This window comes from Delphinapterus leucas, chromosome 6 (assembly GCF_059928025.1).
Source record: "Delphinapterus leucas isolate spDelLeu-1000000601 "Yukka" chromosome 6, BTC_Dleu_Yukka2, whole genome shotgun sequence".
NCBI lineage: Eukaryota > Metazoa > Chordata > Mammalia > Artiodactyla > Monodontidae > Delphinapterus > Delphinapterus leucas.
This window is the reverse complement of record NC_143134.1, coordinates 113,115,856-113,135,216: the sequence shown is the minus strand read 5'-3', so window position 1 is coordinate 113,135,216 and position 19,361 is coordinate 113,115,856. Positions and strand designations below refer to the sequence as shown.

General features: G+C 39.1%; 1 protein-coding gene across 6 annotated transcripts in view; it reads left to right on the top strand.

Annotated features, from left to right (window-relative positions):
* STRBP (spermatid perinuclear RNA binding protein) overlaps positions 1–19,361 on the top strand; it is a 150,839-nt gene that overhangs the window by 115,861 nt on the left and 15,617 nt on the right. For 2 of the 6 annotated variants that reach the window (XM_089913722.1, XM_089913724.1), the window contains exons 13-17: positions 2,564–2,722; positions 5,965–6,099; positions 6,303–6,443; positions 9,071–9,194; positions 13,440–13,484. In XM_089913722.1, coding sequence (XP_089769848.1) covers positions 2,564–2,722; positions 5,965–6,099; positions 6,303–6,443; positions 9,071–9,194; positions 13,440–13,484 — 604 coding nt within the window. Of the gene's footprint in view, positions 1–2,563; positions 2,723–5,964; positions 6,100–6,302; positions 6,444–9,070; positions 9,195–12,799; positions 13,013–13,439; positions 13,485–15,997; positions 16,969–18,483; positions 19,356–19,361 lie in introns of those variants that run through there. The other 4 variants (XR_016393644.1, XM_089913726.1, XM_022578783.3 and 1 more) reach the window with 4 other exon arrangements.

Sequence of the window (19,361 nt, the reverse complement as noted above, 5' to 3'; positions counted from 1 at the left end):
GTATCAGCTTTCTCAGTCTCAACCCCTCTCCAGGAGAAAACAGGCATGGTTACCCTGGATTTTCCAGTCACCTTGTTTCCAAGAATCATTTTGTGATTTTTCAGCTCAATTGATGTGTTTATTAGGCTTGATTTGTTTGCCAGACATTTGAAACTCACTTTTCTTTGGTATACCAGTTTTTTTGGCCTTAATATATGTTTTTTTAACTTTTTATTATGAGAATTTTCAAACACGAAGTAAAATAATGCAGTACACATCCATGTGCCCATTATAGAACTTCATCAATTGTCATCATTTTGCTAACCTTGCAGAAACAAGTGTTAATTATAATCAGAGATAAAACAGGATTCAAACTTAGTGGAAAAGAGTAAAATATACTTTTTTACCAACAGTCAAATGGTGATGGTGGGCAGAAACATTGCATGGTGCAACATGGTAAAGTAAATAGAGGGTTATGGTCCTTAATAGGAGGATGCATCCTGCATGAAAGGAGGTGGGACATGTTTTATAGGCCCCTCTTCCTGCTGCAGGAAGAATCATGGCCTTAATATTGATTCCAAACAAACTGGTTCTATAGGTCCAAAAACTCCATACTTTTTTCTTTTTACTTCTGTAGCATATGTTAGTTAATAATCTTAGAATATGCGTTCATAGAAAAATAATTTGAAAATTTTTTGTTAGTTGTGCTGTATTGCAAGTACACTTCTAATATCCTTTGAGATTATCCATCAGTTATATAAAATATTTGTAAATGTATTGAAATATGTTGCTACAAAAACAATAAATGAATCTGATATGTGTGGAAAGGGCAGAGAGAAGTGGTGTTAAATAATTCACATTAGACTTTTAACAGTCTGTATTAAATTGGGAAACTGTGTCTTTAGTTTTTTTTGGAGTAAACAAATCAAATTTCTTTGGGACTCTTCTTGGCTTTTGACTTGCAGCCTGTGTTAGCCTGGTGTTAACTCCAGACCGATAACTATTCCTTCTGAGACGCGATTTCTTAGGGAGAGCATATTTGCAGGACTCAGGCAGTGGAGAAGGTGTTTTCTTTATAAATATTGACAAGGGTATAGGCAAACGATGTTAGTGTATTTAGTGCGAAGTCCTACCTGAGTACTCTTAGAACTTACGATGTTACAGAAGTATTCTTGGCCTTACTCCCAATGAATATAAGGAATTTATTTACGATTTGAAACGTTCAACAGAATGTCAGTTTCTCCATATGAATTGGGTGAATTAATTTCAAGTTCTCTAGGTACAGAAGTCTACTTCTGCCCATTTTTTGTTGAGAGTAATATTTTATTTATATTGGCAGAATCCTTTGTACAGAATGCTATTGTTTATAAAGGCTAGACTGTTTGGCTACTCATTTGTGTGGCAGCCATAACAGTTTTTTGAGACACCTATTGGGTATAGTTGGGATTATAAAGAAATATGCTGTTGCTTTTACACTCCAGCAACTTTAAACATTAGTCAAAAGCTAAAACAAATATAGGGATCTTTAGGCACCTAGTTCTGGTACAGACCTTTAAGTCAGTAACTGACAATGCAATGTCAACCAGTTTGATAGAGGCTTATAAAAACGCTAGTGCACATATTCTTCTGCAAACATCTAAAAAGCAGTTTAACCTGGAAGGAGATATTAAAAGGTGTACAAAACACACACACACACACACACACACACACACACACACACACACACACACACACACACACACACACACACACACACACACACACACACACTGTTCTGAAAACTGTATTTTAAAAAAGATGAGAAATGCCAGGCATGAGTAGAAATATAAGAAGAGTGAACACTGGGGGAAGCCACAATGTAACCGGGCCTTGAGAGGCAGGGGTGGAGATACAAACCTAAACTTGTTCCTGGTTCACTTAGTGGTAGAGAATAAACCTAGAGACTGAATCTTTTCTTTCAAGTCTCGATTATGGTTTTAAGTGGAGAGCCAAAGGGATGGATAGTAGAAAGCTTCAGATGTAATTTTGTAATTAACAGGCATATTGGCTCCAAGGTAAAGAAAACTCCTTGATTTCCCTTCTGTGCTAGTTTCCCCTATTGGATTGAGTCATAGAACTTAGAGGTCAATTAATCAGTCTTCCTGTTTTGCAAATTGGAAAACTGAGGACCAGAGGAGAAATAAAGAGTTAGAACATCAGGTGTTTTCCTTTCTAGCCTAGTGTACTTTTCATAGTGTGCGATTTTACTTTCCCCCTCACCTCACTGGTTGAACTTGGCTATTCTGTTTCTCTACCTCTCGTCTCCAAATTAAATGAACCCAGGGTAGCCTCAGGTTTGCATTTCTGTTTTCCGTTATTTAAACCTAATTACTCTGAGGAGGTTTCCCCCATTTTCCACGGTGACACTCTGGTAGGTAAAACTTTTCTAACCAAGGATTTATAGATTTAGCACCATCTTTCTCTTTCTGCAAGGTGTTTCACGGTTTCAAATGTTGTGGGTTTGAAACTGTTGTCCTCCATATTTCATCTGTTCTCTGTGGTGTCTGGTGTTTAAATAAACTGAATCTTGATGTAATTTGTACAGGTGCTGCAGGCAATGGGATACCCAACGGGCTTTGATGCAGATACTGAATGTATGAGTTCCGATGAAAAGTCAGATAATGAAGGCAAAAATGAAACAGTGTCTTCAAACTCAAGCAATAATACTGGAAATTCTACAACTGAAACCTCCAGTACCTTAGAGGTATACTTATATATTTTTTTCCTTGGAAAAAAAGTAATGTATGTTCATTGTCAAAAATTTGAGAGGTATGGAGAAGTATAAATGAAACAATCAAAAGCATATACAAGTGTATGTATTCCAGAGGCAGCCATTATTAATATTTTGCTTTATTTATATCCAGCCTTTTTTCTATGTGTATTTTTTATGAAGGCAATCATATTTTCATATAGTTTTACATCTTGTTTTTTCACTTAACTCTAAAAATCACTGTAAACATAACTGTATACTGTACAACACATGGATGTATCCTAATTTAGCTAGCATTTCTCCTTTGCTGGCCATGGGAGTTGCTTCCAGCATTTCACAATCATAATGTATGAGGAATGTCAACAATAACTGAAGAGTGAAAAACAAAAAGATCTAGGGACTTCCCTGGCGGTCCAGTGGTTAGGACCCCATGCTTCCACTGCAGGGGGCCCCGGTTCCATCCCTGGTTGGGGAACTAAGATCCCACAAGCTGCTGTGCTATAAACGAATGAATGAATGAATGAATATGTGTATGCATGTATGTTTGCAAACTTAAAAAAAAATCTAATGGGGAAATTTAGGATTATTCGAAATTTGTGCTAAGCTATGGGGGTCAGTGGGGTCATCATTGAGTTGGTCCAGCCCTAAAAAAGGCGTCTGATTTAGTATGTTCCTCAGACTCTTGAGCAAGTCCTGACCTATGACGTATTGTCAGAGATAATAGAATGAGACAAAAATCCAAGTACTGAGTATACACGGCTTATTTGGGAATTCATGGGGCCCTTGCTTATTGCATTCTACATAAGAAAAATTGGCTTTAAATAACCGCAAGAGCTTACATTAAACTTAAAAAAGTGTCATTTGTAAGAATGAGTATCTATCAAGGACTTAGTGGACTATAATTTTTTCCCCTTTTAGTACCTGCTTACTGCTAGATGCTGCGGAAACTGTGTCCAGAGCCTTAAGATGTTCTCAGGATAGAAGGGCAAAAGATACGCTCATAATTACAATGTAATGTGATAAGCACCGTGATTGCAAAATGAATTTAATAATGTATAATCTCAAAGGAGGATGTGATTATGAAATGTACACACATGTAAAATCAAAGAGAGTAAACTGTGAGCTTGGTTTGAGATGATGAGTAGGATTTTGCTATGTGGGGAAGAGGTGGAAAGAAGGCATTCTGGGCCAAGGAATAGAAAGTATAATATCTGGAGTTGTGAAAGTAAATGTTTGAGAAGTACCAGGTAGGCCTGTATGGTGGGGACTGATGGGGCTGAGGCCTGTGGAAGCCATGCCTGACTCCTCATGTGATGCTGTGGAGGATAGAAGACATGGCACCTGGCTTTAGAGAGGACCAGTCATTCATAAGTGGTTGTCACAGGCAGGCCAAGATGGTTTGCTGGCAGTGTTGTAAATAGTAAGAGAAAAAGAGCGCATTAATTACGAGGTACAGACTGTTAAGTTCAAAGGGAATTAAGAGAGCAGCGTGGGCTAAACTAATAGCAGTTATGAGAGTATGTGGAGGTTCTGGTTGTGAATCCGTCTCTCCTTTGCTTCTGTATAATCTAGTAATGGGGAGGGGAGAAAGCTCTTATTCTTCATTAAAATAGTAATAATTGATTAGAACTGCAAATATTTTTATCTTGACTCATTTTTATAAAGTGATTTCAGATTTGGAAAGCAGGGAGTGATTACCATAGTTTCAGAAGTTACTCATTACCTTTTAAAGATGGACTCCAGAAATTTGCCTTGAAATTAAAAAGATGTAGATTATTAAAAACTCTTCAAGAAGTGGTTTATTGCAAAAGACCCAGGAATGTTTATTAAAATTGTCTTTAAAAATTGTCCAATGTTTCACTTTTATAGCATCAACCACTTATTAAATCAGCGTAGAGTATGTTAAGAGAATCTTGCTGTCCATTAGGTTTACATACATGAAAATCCTATTATATGTAATAATTCATTTTTGTTCAGCATTTCTTGAGCAATTACTGGGATAGAATTACAGACATGCTCTCTAACCTCAAAAAGTGCTCAGTCGTTGGGTCTTTCCTTTCTAAAATTATAGTTTTGTGGTGTTTTGTGGTTGGTTTTATTTTTGGTGCTAGCCTCTCTCTTTGTTTGAGCCTTCACACTCTTACGTGAATTACTTCTCTTCCTCACCTCTAGTCTTAACCTTATGTCAGTTCTTTCCACCACTCCTAGAGCAGTTTTCTAGTCTAATCGTGAATTTACCCAGATTTAAGTCTTTCAGTGGCTCCCCATTGTCCATGATAAAGTCGAAGCTCATTTGCATGACATTTGAACTCCTTTATGATTTGGCTCCATCAAGAGTGTTTCTAATCTGGTTCTGCTTTCCTCTCCTCACTCGCTTAATACAGCCAAATGGAACTTCTTGCCATTTCCCAAACAAATGGTCTTTCTTTCTCTTGGGCCTTTGCATGGCTGTTTCTTCTGTCCAGAATGCCCTTCTCCTTCGTTTCCTCCTTCTCATGGTCTGGTACCTACCTTTTAAGGTCAGGTTTGCATGTCACTTCCAGGAAAACTATCCTGTTTGCCCTAGAAAATGATTCCTTGTACTATGTTTCCATAATATACATGGGCTCTGTAATGTACATTGTTTTACAGTGATTAGATCAATCCCTCCTTCTGTACTCTAGCTCCTTGAGGGCCGAGAATGACTGCTTTTATTATTTTTAAATTTCAGAATTCATAGTCTGTAGCCTACTGTTTTTACTCTAGGTGCCGTTAAATCTCTTTAGAGAGACTGAGAGGTGTGTAGGCACATTTTGTTTCCGTCTCCCAAATTGAGAGTTATTTCTTCCTAATCCTAAAGATGAAAAACAATGAATGCTCAGGTGTCATGTGAGTCTCAACTGTTCTACCTACATTGTCAGTCATTTAGAGTATTGTTCTTAGATCTTGAACACCCCAGATCAGACTGTGGAGTGCCATGTGATGGCAAGGCTACACTGCTCTTGAATACTGATCTGTTGAGACAGCCTGCTTCCATGGCAGGCTGGCCAGATGACTTACTGTGATGTTTACTGCTTGTAGAATTTCTATACCTTTAAAGATATTTTACCATTTGTATACAGAAGTGATCATGCATCCTAGCCCCTGAATGCTTTAAAGTACAATTCTTGAGCCTCTTTGTCAACGGAGACGTAGTATAATTGTATTAATAAGAAATCTAATACTCTAAAATCTTACTTGATTGAACCTCCTTTTAGGTAAGAACTCAGGGCCCTATCCTCACAGCAAGTGGCAAAAATCCTGTAATGGAGCTCAATGAAAAAAGAAGAGGTCTTAAGTATGAACTCATCTCGGAGACTGGTGGAAGCCATGACAAACGCTTTGTAATGGAGGTGTGTACCTAGATACAAGCCAACCTTATTTTTCCCCTCAAAGACATAGGATATCCTCAGCTTATATATAAAAAAGCTTTAGACTGAGTCAAATCTCATGGTACTGTTTGACTTTTGGTGTTTTCTGTGTTGTGACACATTTAAATTAAAACTACGTAGAGGAATTCCATGGGGTAATTGCAGAGTGTTGTTCTTGATTTTAGGTAGAAGTAGATGGACAGAAGTTCAGAGGTGCAGGTCCAAATAAGAAAGTGGCAAAGGCAAGTGCAGCTTTAGCTGCCCTGGAGAAGCTGTTTTCTGGACCCAATGCAGCAAATAATAAGAAAAAGAAGATTATCCCTCAGGTATGAGTTAAGCATTAAACCTTTGAAAGATATTACCAGAATTAAATTTCCTTTCCTGTCTTTGTGCCACTTCGGGTTTTTCTAAAGTTACTTCTTTTTCTTGGATTTGGCAACCCTTGCTTTGGGTTTGATCATGAATAATAGAAATATGATTAGTGGCTCTCTGTTCTGTGGTCTTTTAGGCAAATTATTAAAAAGAGACTATTAGCATTATTTGGGGGATTTAGGTCATTCTTGAAGAGGTAGAGTGTTGGAGGGTTGGGACTTTAATGAGATACTAGCATTTGTTTAGTTTAGGGAAGCTGCCAAGAGTATTTGGGGCTTACTCTCATGAGAGTCTGCAGGTGCTCTTCCATTTCCTTTCCAGTTTTGTCCTTTTGCATTATTTATTTTGGGTTTTCCTTTGAGGGCGTCACAGTAGAACTTGACCCTTTGTTGCTTCTGTTCATTACCAACATTGGAAATGACAGAGCTGCTAAAGGCCCAGGATTGTAACAAGGGTTGCAGTAAGAAAAGATGGCCTCCTAGTTGCACGCTTTTGAATAACAGATTCTTCTATCCATTCATTTACATATTCAAAAATATTTTCTAGACATATACCATGTGCACGATTGTGAGGGAAAAGGAGATACGTTAACTATAAGACACATTCTCTCCCTCGTGGAGAATACTGGTATAATAATGTCTGAATATATTATGTGATAGGAACAAGTCAAGTAAAAATGTTTAGACTAATAGAAGGAAGCTTACATTATTGAAGATTCTGTGTTAAATATGCATATGCAAAGTCCATTATAAGAGGTTAGAATAGCTCTCATTTTATAGATGAGGAAATGAGGCTTGAACACATTAAGATACCGCTTGTAGTAACATAGCTAATTGATGGTAAGGGTTCCCTTTGAAACCTGGTTCTTCTCCTTCCAAAGACCATTGGCATGCTCCTATTGTATATTATATCCACCTTAGAAATTTGTTTTGTGTTAATTTAAACTTCTTGTATTTACTATAATAAACACTGCTTATATTCTAGAATTCAAAATATAAACAAAGAAAACGAACTTTTACTGAGATGAAATACAAATAAAGCGTTTAAATTGCAGTGGTACACATGTAGAGAGAGGATAAGTGGATTTTCTTTTTCTAAAATCTTCCTAGAATATGTTCTAAATTAGTGGAAGGATAATTGGTACCTTGTTTGTTTTGGTGTGTTTTTCTCATGCGTTACATCTTGTATATGGGTCAGTTAATTTTAGTGTTTAAAAAGCCTGTGCTATGTGCAGATACTTACTAGGTAGTTAGGTTTGGTTCTAGGAGACATGAGCTTGCTTTGTGTGGAGTCACTCTGCTGCTGCCAGACTACTACTTTCTGACTACATTTGACTAAGCTGTGTTTTAAAAAAAAATGCCCGCGTGAAGTTCACTCATTTTTAGAAATTTTCCATACTAAAAGCTATAGAACTCACGTGTTCAATGTGCTTGACAGCCAAGAAGCAGTCTATTTTGGTTGGATTTTTTTCAGCCAAAAGGAAGAAATGGCTGTTCTCTGTGCATGATACATTCGACCTTGAAACTGTCTTCTACCCAGTTACAGAGGCTATCCTAGGATTTTTTCAGTGAGAGAGAAATGTGTATATGCACTGACTATTTAAGCGGTCTGAGATGCTGTTGACTTGATCGTACAATGCTTTTGAGGCTCTGCACCTCCTTCCCTGCAGCTTGGTTATAGCAGGGAGTATTAGCAGTTTTATGAGCTTGAGTTTTTATAGCATCTTTATATTAAAAAGTAAATATAATATGTAATTTAAAACTAGATATTTTCTTATTTCTTAAATTTTCAGTTTTGGAAAAGAATGTTCTAGCAGCCCTGTGTACCGTTACTCTTTGTCCTTATCTGTTCTACTTTTCAGAGCTTTGTATCTATTTTCTCAGTTGCTCTTTCTACTCTGAAGTAAGGAAAACAAAGTGGGTATCATAATTGTCATTTTGCAATTATTGGGGAGACTCCCATAGAGATTATGTGACTTTACCAGAGTCCCATAGCATTTTAGAGCAAGAAGAGACCAGAGGTGATTCACACACACACACACACACACACACACACACACACACACAGAATTGCATGACCTTCCTGAGGTCTCAGTTACTTACATCAGGAACTGGCATCCACACCTTTGGTCTTCCTGTCTTAGTTCCTTTTTTTTTTTTTAAACCCCACTCAGGTTCACAGCTAACTCCAGGTGGTTTGTTGTGCTATTTTTTTGTTTGCTGGGGGAGAATTCAGTAAATTTTGAACCTGGGTATCAAGTGTCTGTAATTGCTTTAGTCAGGCCTAAAATGACTTTGGATGTAATTTGACTGCTGAAATTTGTGTGCAGAAAACGAACTCTTTCTGGGTAACCCTCAAGTGAAAGGAAGAATTTATTTGCATACTTCTGTGTGCCAGCTCTTCTCCAGAACAACTCTGTAAGATAGATGTCATTTTCATTTTACAGATTATAAACTGAAGGTTCAAGGTCATAGACGACTAATCTCATGTACAGGCTCAAGTTTCTCATAGAGGTTATACATTACAAAGTTGATGAGATGATCTTATTTCTCTCAGTAATGAAATGTGTTATTTTTAACAGGCAAAGGGTGTTGTGAATACAGCTGTGTCCGCAGCAGTCCAAGCTGTTCGGGGCAGAGGAAGAGGAACTCTAACAAGGGGAGCTTTTGTTGGGGCTACAGCTGCTCCTGGCTACATAGCTCCAGGTATAGTGCACCCTGTGAGACATCTGCCTCCTTTTCTGGGCCAGAGTTCCAAGAACAGCCTCTCCTTTATTTTCCAGGGTTATACAGGGTTTCTGGAAACATAATATGGGTATAGGATGGGTGTGCACCGAATTTCAAAAGAAGAGAATCTACAGAATATTACAGGTTTTCTCCTGGAATCTGCTGAGTGACTAGAGGCTTTCTGGAGGGAGGTGACAGATGAGGAGTATTGCGCTTGGTTGAGGGGACATATTTTGACAATGAGATATGAGCTCAAAGATATTCCACAGATTGGAGTTTGGATACCTGAGCAGAGTGTATTCGGTGGGGACATAGATGACAGATTGGGTATCACAGGTGAGAAAAATGGCTGGTAAGAGCTACTTAATTGGGGTGAAGCCTGGCGATGTTAGCATTTCTTTAACTCTATGTTGGGGAGCCATCAGGGGCTAAAGAAGTACAAAAAGAGGAAAGGGGGAACTTACTTATCTAGAGCTGAGTATACACTAGATACTTTCATATAAATGATTTCACTTAATTGTTTTTAATCTTCACAGTGTTTCCTCAAGTAGAAATATTTTCCATTTTTCTGGGTGAGGAAACTAAGTTTTAGGGAGGTAAGGCAACTAGCTCAGTGTGAGACATCTTGTAAACAGCAGAGCAAAGATTTGAATGTAGGTGTTTCTAATTCCAAAGTTTATATTCTTTCCATTTCACCACATGGCTTGAGGAAGATGGGAAAAGATGCCCTCTGCTTGCCTTCTGTTCTGATCCTTGTATCATCTTAGCAGTAGCTGTACCTCTGTCTCATTAAAATCAAATTCTCTGTAATATTGCAAGTATGGAACTTTGAACTTGACAACTAAACCACTAGTAGTTGTTGATCAAGATGAAATGGTCATAAAGATTGGGTCTTATCCTGTCATTATTTTTTTGTATAACACTCTTAAGAAGTTCACTTAGGTTGTGGTTTTTTTTTTTTTTTTTTCTAAGAAAGACTTAGAATAGGCTTTTTGGGAAGTTCTGTGGATGATGTGGCTTTGGAATTAAGCTTCTAGAAGTTGATCCCAGTAGGGGCATAGCTCAAAGATGTGTCATATAAACAATGTGCACTCTTATTCAAATATTGTGTGCCTGCTTTGACACACAGCAGACATGGATTTTGTTCTCCTGCAGTGTTTGGTCTAAAGGTGAGACATACTAATGGAATACTCACGACTGACTGAGTTGCTGTGATGAAGGAGAGGGGCACGATGCTGTGAGGGAACGTGACAGGAAACCTGGTCTAGTCTGTCGGGGACTCGAAGGTTTCCCTGAAGATGTGACACTTGAACTGAGCTTTGAAGAATGAGTAGGGGTTAACTCAGAGAAGATTGGGACAGAAGAACACCTCACACAGAGGGAATAGCACATCAGCACCCTATGGTGCTGGTAGGAGGGAACTTGGCTCATTTGAAGAATTAGGAGGAGGCCAACATGTCTGTAGTGTGGAGAGTACTGTGTGTGGGTGAAGGGGGAGGGGGTGGGGGGAATTTGAGCTAAAGTGGGTGCTCAGTCCCGTCCTGGAGGCTGTGGTTTGGATTTTGGTCTTAGCACCTAAGTACGGGGGACGTCGTGAAGGGTTCTAAGAGGAGTAAGGAGATGAGACTTTCAGACTTTATTTGTAGCATGAAGAATGGCTTGTAAGGATAGAAGTCGGCATGCCAAGACAAAGTAGAAGGTTTTTTGTAAGCTCAGAGACTAGACTAGAGGCCATGGAGGGATCTCCAGGGGGTGTAGGGAAGTAGATGGGGGTCAAGAAGTGAGCAGATGGAAGAACTTCAGAAGCAGAATTGATGGATTGAATGTGGAGAACGAAACAGAGTGAGGTTTCAGGTCCCTCCCAGGATCTTAATGCTGGAGGAAGTAGATTGGATGGTGGCACCATTGAAGGAGACAGAGAGCACTGAAAGACAGTGTAAGAGGGTGGTTACAGTTTGGTATTTTTTGCGTGTCCAAAATTAAGACATTTTTCTGTGCATCTCACTATTTCTATGGAAATTTATTTATTTATTTATTTTTGCCTCATTTAATGTCTTATTTAAAGGCAGCAGCTTTCATTAAACAGTAGTAGGCAGGTTACTGAGGTGAACTCTCTTGCCTTTGGTGACGTGCTCGTCCAGTTTTGTCCAGCTGCTGGGCCATGGGACGTTTTCCTCACGCCCGAGGGGTCAGCAGCCATCAGCTAGTGGCAGTGATTGTGAGAGGAATCCTGCTGTCTGCCTCTCTGCTCTGTAGTAGCTTCTCTCTTACATCATTGCACTGACCTCTGTGAAAGGCCTGTCTTCTGAAGCTTTTAAAAAGGAAGTTCTTTTATAGCCTAGAGAAGATACAGATTAGGTCAGTTTGGATTATGAATAGGTTATATGCCATTTGCAGAGTGTATTTTGTGCAGCAGGGAGTGTAGTAAGTATTTTTACACATGTTATTTAATTACCTTCCTCTGCCATCAGTTTCTGCAGAAGACTGAGGCTCAGAGAGGTTAAATAGCAGGTGCAATTCAGAGTCACCTTAGTGAGGCGTGAAGTCAGGATTAGAACCCCAGTGGCCTCATTAGTGGCCAGCTTAGTTGTTATAGTTTCATCTCTTTAAGGAGGTTTTAGTAAAACGTTTGAAACTGTAGCCTTAGCCAACCAGCTACCTTTTCCCGGAATAGATTTGATATACAGCCTTCTTTTTTAAGCATTAATCTTTTTTTTTTTTTTTTGGCTTCTGATACTTTTCCTACTGTATATTTCCTACTGCTTATTTCAGCTGCCTTGTGTCCTCTTGAAATATATGATTTAGTGAGCACTAAAGACTAAGTTGTACAACCCGCAGTTTTATATGACTTAAGTATAGACTAAAAAGTGAAAAACTTTTATCTCTAAGAAAATGTTTGTTAGTCCCCAAAAGCAATTTACTTATTCAACATATATTTGAATGTTTTATCTCAAACAAGAGATTTAGATCTGAGCATTCAAAGATGACCAACACTTAGCGTCTGCCCCTGTGAATGCTCGGGGTCACATGGGGTAGGAACAGACACTTGAGAAAGTACCGTGTAATATGATGCAAGCTGTGACGTGGGGTGGGCAAAGTGAACAGCAAGCCTGGGGGACTTTACAGAGGAGGTGATAGATACCTAAAGGATGAGTTGCAGTTGGTCAGCTAGAGAAGAAGAAGAAAAAAAATCATTCTAGCGGCAGAAATGATTATAGAAAAAGGGGCTATAAAGTAAAAAAGCTTGATTTGTTTTGGGTACAATGTGAAGGGCCCATGTAGATTTTGTGCCCTTGTTCTATTTTAGAAACCAGTTTTTCCTAGAGATTTACCCAAGTGATTTAGTATTTATATGTTTTAAAGTCATTTTACTGAAAGATTAAAGATTGTCATTTCTATTAATGTAGTATTTCTAATCCCTTTAAAACTATAAAGTAGCTTGGAGGGTTTCCCATTTTATAGATGAAAGTGGCAACTCAGAGGTTACATATCTAAGGACATATAAGAAACTAGTGCCAGAACTAAATGGTTCAAAAACTTTTGTGTTCTTTGTACTTTATTGATAATATGAGCCTTCTTCATAGGCACCAGATGCTAATGGCAATTTTAACAACATTTACTGAGAGACCCTGTGCTGGGGCCCAGAATTCGGATTGCAACAAGACATGGACCTTGCCCTCGAGCCCACAGCCTGATCTGTGCGCCCTCTTCAGTGGCAGTTGAGGCTTTAGCCTGCTCTGTCACTGCTTTCTGAAAAAAAGACTTGGAAATTCCTATTTTCCAACTGTGAGAAATTGGTAACTTGAGTGGTTCTAAGTATTCTTTTGTTGAACAAAAATGTGTGAGTGGTTACTATATGCCAGACATTCTGCTAGGTTCAAGTGTTGCAAAGATGTATAAGACTTGAGTCTCTGCCATTCTAGGGGGGAACACAGACAAAGGGTTGATAATTATAATACAATGTGGTAAGTGTAGTGAGAAAGAAACAGGATATTCTGGTAGGTCAGGAGAGCTTGGTAGGCCGTAGTAAAAAGCTTCCACTCTACATAGGCATGGAGGAATCTCGGTGGACTCGGGCCATTCTGGGAAGGGTTCTGGTTGAGCCAGCACCTGGAAGGAGCCCTTGGGGCCAAAGGCGCCGGGCCGGGTGGTCCTTGTGAATGGGGCCGGTGCTGACTCTGCCCTTTTTCCTGGACTGATGTGCTTTCTCCTTCTTTGCACCAGGCTATGGAACACCATATGGTTACAGCACAGCTGCCCCTGCCTATGGTATGTACACCGTCTTACTGATTTCTCCTCTTAAGCCACTCTGCACAGCAATCCAAAGCGCAGTTTGTATCTAGGGTTTCTTTAAATGAATTGGAGGATCTCAGACCTACTTATTCTAGTGACCCAACTTAAATTCCCGTTGAAAATGCCACAACCTTGTGGTTCTTGGTTTGGTTGGAGTTGCTCTTCTCTCTGCTTTGCCTGATTGAAGGACTGCTTGTTCTAATTGCCTGTTTCTGACCATATTGAAATTAAATATTTTAAGTAGTTCTTCTTACAGCCAACTTATACTCCATTCAAAGGCTACTGAAGGGCCATACTCAGTTTCTAGCTTGGCTGCCTGCCAGTTATAGGGCTACATTTAAGTTTCTGGTTTGTGAACTCTAGGTGATTTGAGTTAGAGATAGGAAGTGCTCACTTCAAATTCATAGCTGTCATCCCTTTTCATGAGTTTTTCTGTAGAGGTGGAGTGAACAGGCCCTAGAGGGTGATGAGGGGGTATCTGCAGCAGTTACTGAAGTGCTTACTGCAGAAGGTCTCTGCAGTACAGTGAGAAAATCATAGGAATAGCTCCTCTCCCTCCAAAAATAAAAAACAAAGGCAGATGCGGAAATGAACCTCAGTGGCCCTTTGGATAACTTTTGAATGAGGTTTATGTGGCAATGGAGGCAGTAGGTTTGGAGTCAGTGATATGCTCTCTTAGGCATTTTTCCTAACTCGGGTGCTATGTGGTATAGAGTTGGCCATCTATAGGATGTTTGTCGTTGAGAGAAAAAAGAGCGTGAGTGTGTGTGCACACATGTGAGAGAATGCATGTGAGTGTAAGAGTGGGCGGGTGCACACGTGTGTGTGCAGCAGTGCGACCCCAGGCTGGGTGTGTGTGCACACAGAAGAGAAGGACCTGGACTGTGTTGCTACTTGTGGCGTTAGTCCTCCACACGAGCCTCAGACCTTTCATTATGCTTTTTCTCTTCATGCATCAGCTTTCCCATTTTTGTTTGGATGAAAATTATGGGTCTTTAAGACACTGCTAAACTGAAGCTTCATCTGATTTCCTAGCTGTAGAAATAAGTAGAAAGTGAACAGTTTGACCGCTTTCCCCATTAAGATAGATAATTTACATCCTGGAAAGATGTGGAGAAGCTGGAAGGCTCAGACGTTTGGGGTGAGTTTCCTCTAAGGCTGAGAGCAGAGTCTGGAGTTTCTTCCTTAACTGAATGTCTCCACTGACACATTCAGGATTGGCCAGGGCCTCCCCGTCCAAGAATATGCTATCACTTAGAGTTCCTTCTGAATTCAAGTTCTCTAGCTCCTTTTGATTTGGCAATTTGCTTTTACCATTCAGCCAACTTCTGGATACCCTGACCACCTCATCCTTCCTGTGAATTAGGTCTGGTCAGTTTATCCAAATACATTTTGACTCACTAGACTCATTGTAATATGTCTTGTGTGAGAGCCAAAGCGTCTGCCTCCTATAGGGCAGGTCCTGAAGTCCGTGTCTTTCTTTTAGACATAGTAAGTCCCATGTTCTTTAGTACAGGTTTGCTAGAGCTTAATTTTTTTCTTTAAAACACTTGTATATCTAGGCTCTAAGGCACATTCACGTTTTTCCTGTCTTTTTAGTTTTTCTCTCTTGTTCTTCCCTCTCTAACATTATGCTCTCACCCCGCGGCCTCTGAGCCCCCCTTCAGAAGGCTCCCATGCGCCATATAACTGACTTCCAAAGCTGGTGAAATGTAATGCCCCCATTTTTCACATAAAAGATTTGGTTTTTAAATGTTACTGTGATGCCAACCTACTAAAACGATGCTTTATTTTGGCTGTAAGGTAAATATGTCTTTTGGCCTTTGTAAAGCTGTTGCATGTGGGGTAATTTCCCTCTGATCATCTGGTGCTCTCGAATACCTGCTGTTGCTGCTTTGTGATTTCTCCATAGCTTAAATATTAGAATAGAAATAAGGATCAGATTTCAAATCATGCTTGAGTATGCAGAAGTTTGTGAGGCCACAAGAACTCATTAATTACAAAATTAAGCAAGTAATTAATCTTTCCAGATTTGCCATGCCAATATTGGCAGTAGCCGTTAAGGTAAACACCTGGTCACGACTCCAGTTGGAACTGTCTTTCTGGGGATCTGAGGCCTGCACAGAAAGCTGTGCTGTGAATCTTGACCGTCCCTGTTTCTCCTGTAATATGTGATGTGCCAAACTGAGAGTCACTTCAGAATATTAATCAATAGCATTGCTTTTGAGCTTTATAATTCATGACAGTTCACTCAGATGAAATCCCTTTTTGAATATCCTTCTTCCTATGATGTAGCCATCTTAATTTTGAGTGGAAAATATTAAGAGTAACTTCAAAGTTTGTGGGCCTCTTCCATAATGGTACATGTTGACTGACTAATCTGGAAAAGGTTAATGATAATTACTGTAAGATTCTTTTTTTTTTTAACCTGAAATTTTTATTGGATTATTAAACTTATTTGGAGTCCTCTCCGTTTCTTTTCTCTGTAGGTTTACCCAAGAGAATGGTTCTGTTACCCGTTATGAAATTCCCAACATATCCTGTTCCCCACTACTCATTCTTTTAGCAAATGACAGAAGCTAATTCCTATTGAACAATACAGTACATACAGAATGTTAGAGAAAAAGCCTTTTTATCCTGCTTTCTTTGAACACATACTTGATCAAAATTATTTGTAAAGAACATCTTTCCTACTTTTTGATTTTAACAAACGCAAATTTAGTTCTCTAAAACTTGAAAACAAACAAACAAAAAGAAACTAGTTCTGTGAAACGGTACCTCATTTCCGGAAAATAACTTATACCAGCCCTTCTGTTCTAGGGAAATAAGTCTAGCAGTTCAAAGTTTAAGTTTTAAGAGGAGTATCAGATTATGTAAAATTAAATTCGTGAAGGATGTATAGAGTCTCAAACACTGATCACAAATAAACTGCTTTGTTGTAACACAAGAGTACTGCCTGGTTCCTGATGCAGTCACTGATGCTTAGCTGATTGATATGTATTTGCCCCAGGGCACGTTAATTCGGGCTGTAGTTATTTTTTTTTAATACAATAGAGACTTTTCCTTTAAACTTTAACTTTGTAAATATTGAAGTGTGTAATTAAAGCCAATAAAATATGGGTTTGAATATTGTTTTAGCTTATTATTTTTGATATGTTTTGGTATCAAATTATAAAGAATTGAAAACTAATAATAACTTAGCCCTAGAAACCCATTCATTTGTAACCAAACTGATAAAACAAAGCAAAGGCGATTGTTAGTTTGAGCCACAGTCCATTTACTTTGTAAGCCCTTTGTACTCCTGCTGTGCGAGGGCATCCCCATGATAAAGGTTTACTCTGTTATCTGAGCATTGCTTATTAAAATGATGGCACTACCCAGAGATGGGGAAGGAGGAATGTGATTATTTTAGTTTCCGAATTTCCAAGTTTTAAAAAATAATAAATTAATTGATCAATCACCCTCTCTTGTTCTTGTGGCCTTCTTCACTCTGTAAGATACTGTGTTCACTCCCTGGCTTTTTTCATGCAGAGAGAAGATTAGCGATTTTTCTGGGATTCTTTGAAGGGTCTCTTATCCTCTTCAATTACACCAGAATCTAAAGCAGCAACAGGGTCCCCATAAAAACTTGCTCTTCGATTGTCCCAGTTCTTGTTGAGTGCTGCTGTGAAAAGTGACAGGTTTCAGCCATGGGTCAGCATTTATTTTTTAAGACACCTGATTAAGCTGGTGAAAAATGATCAGTTGGTAACATTGTGTTGTTCTGTAAAGGGTGCAGACCTAAGTCTTCCACTTGCATTCTCACCTTGTTTGGAAGCCTATGATGTTACTAGAAGGTAATGGTTTTATTAAGGTACTCACCCCCATGAAGGCAACAGTGTGGTCCCATGTTGATATTTACAAGTTGCTGTGTCTTAAAAATGTCTGTTTTTAGTATGAATTAGCTTTCCTCGTCTTTCTTCATTTCTGTTTTTTGGAGCTGAACAGTACCCATCGCTGAGAATGGGCTTCACAAAATACGGCAAATTTATGTACCAGATTTCTTTGGGACCGCTAAATGAGAATGAAACAGATCGTTTAAAACAAATGTTAGTGTTACTTATCAGAAATAAAATTTTTACACCATGCTTGTTACTGCTGCTCCTTGACCTTTTGCCTTTATTAGTGGTGGGTGATACTTTAATAAAACCTCATCACTTGCTGGAAGTAGCTGTGAACTTACCATTCTCATCCCGTGCATTAGTGGCTAGACGCACACAAGAGGGCCCATCTCAGCTGGGAGTTTTCATGTTTCATTGATTCGTTTTGCTGACCTATGGATGAAACAGAGCCATCACTGAGAAGAAAAAGCATGGCTGGTAGTGTCCATTTTTTATTAATTAAATATTTACAAACAGTCCTCTTTGTTTTTGGAATACTATTAATTGGCAGCTGCAGCTGTATTGTTATTTGAAATTGATTGTCAAATTTGCATTCCAAGTTGGAATCTCTTTGGAGATTTCTCTTTAGAAAATTCTTTTGAAGTAGCTGACTCAGCTTCATAACTCAACCCTTCTATAATGGTGAAAATGGAGCTGTGCTGTTTTCCAACATGATGGCAGTCATTTCAAATGGTTTCTACCAAGTCTTTTTTTTTTTTTTTTTTTTTGTTGTTGTTTGTTGGAAGTTACTAACCATGTTGTAAACCTGCCCAGTTGCTGCAAACTTTTACATTTCTCTGCTTTACTTAAAATAATTGAGCTGTCAGTCCTTTGTTAGAAGTGGTAACCATGCAAGTTCAACTGTTTAAATCTTGTAATGAATTAAGTGTCCTTCCCCTACCCCCACCCCCTTTACCCTTCCCACCCCTTCATTTTGTAATGAAAATTCCACTTACAGCTGAAAGAGCAGAGAAATATAAATGAAGCTTTTGGCTTCACCAAATTCTGTGAAATTAACATAAAGTTTTGCTTCTCTGCTCTTTTCTCCACTGTAGGTGGTTTTTTCATTGACAGCCCCTATTGCCAGCCTCTGAGCGTCGCACCATTTATTATTCACTTGGGCCCTCAAGATTTCTTCTCTGACTTCTAGAACCATCAGGTTGTCTGGCTTGAAATGGCAATTTCTATGTCTTAGTCTTAAGAGCAATGTGACCCCCTGAGGCTTTCCAGCTTTCAGACACAGCACTCTGACACCTCCTTTTGGAAAGCAGTGAATGAGCATTTTAAAGAAGAGCAATACTTTATTCAGAGCCATGGTGTCTGTTTGAAAACTTTTCCTTTGGAAACCTAGCAATATCTGGATATACTTAGCCCCTCCTAGCCTAGTCTCTTGTCGGGGAGTCCACAAACCAATGTAGAACTTAGAATTAGTGTATGAGCTGTGCTATCTTCTGACAGTTTTTAAACTTTTTTAGCACATAAACTGAATAGTTGCATTCCTGACTGCGTCAGTTAGCGCTATTATAATTCCTCAGAGATAGGGGTCCTCCTTGAAGCCATATTCTTTGCATGGGGGCTGGCACCCAGCCAGGGAGGTGGCCTGCAGCCATGTTTCTTGAGGCTGTGGGAGCACCCCATCTCTTGTGCAAGGTAATTGGTCCAATAGATTCCCAACATACCTCATGCTGACTAGATGCAGTGCATGGTGCGGGGAAGCCAGGGCTCCTGGAGTCGTTTGTAGTCTCTCTCAAATTGTTAACCTGGGGAACAAACCACTGATAGATTTTGCTGGTATTAGCCTTTTCTTCTTTTTTAAAATTTGGGTGAATGTTTGAAAATCATGAATCAGTCATTCACCATTATTAATTGAAGAGCTGGGAATACCTCGTTAATGTATTTTTAAAACTGGTGTTGGATCCTCTGTGTATTTCAG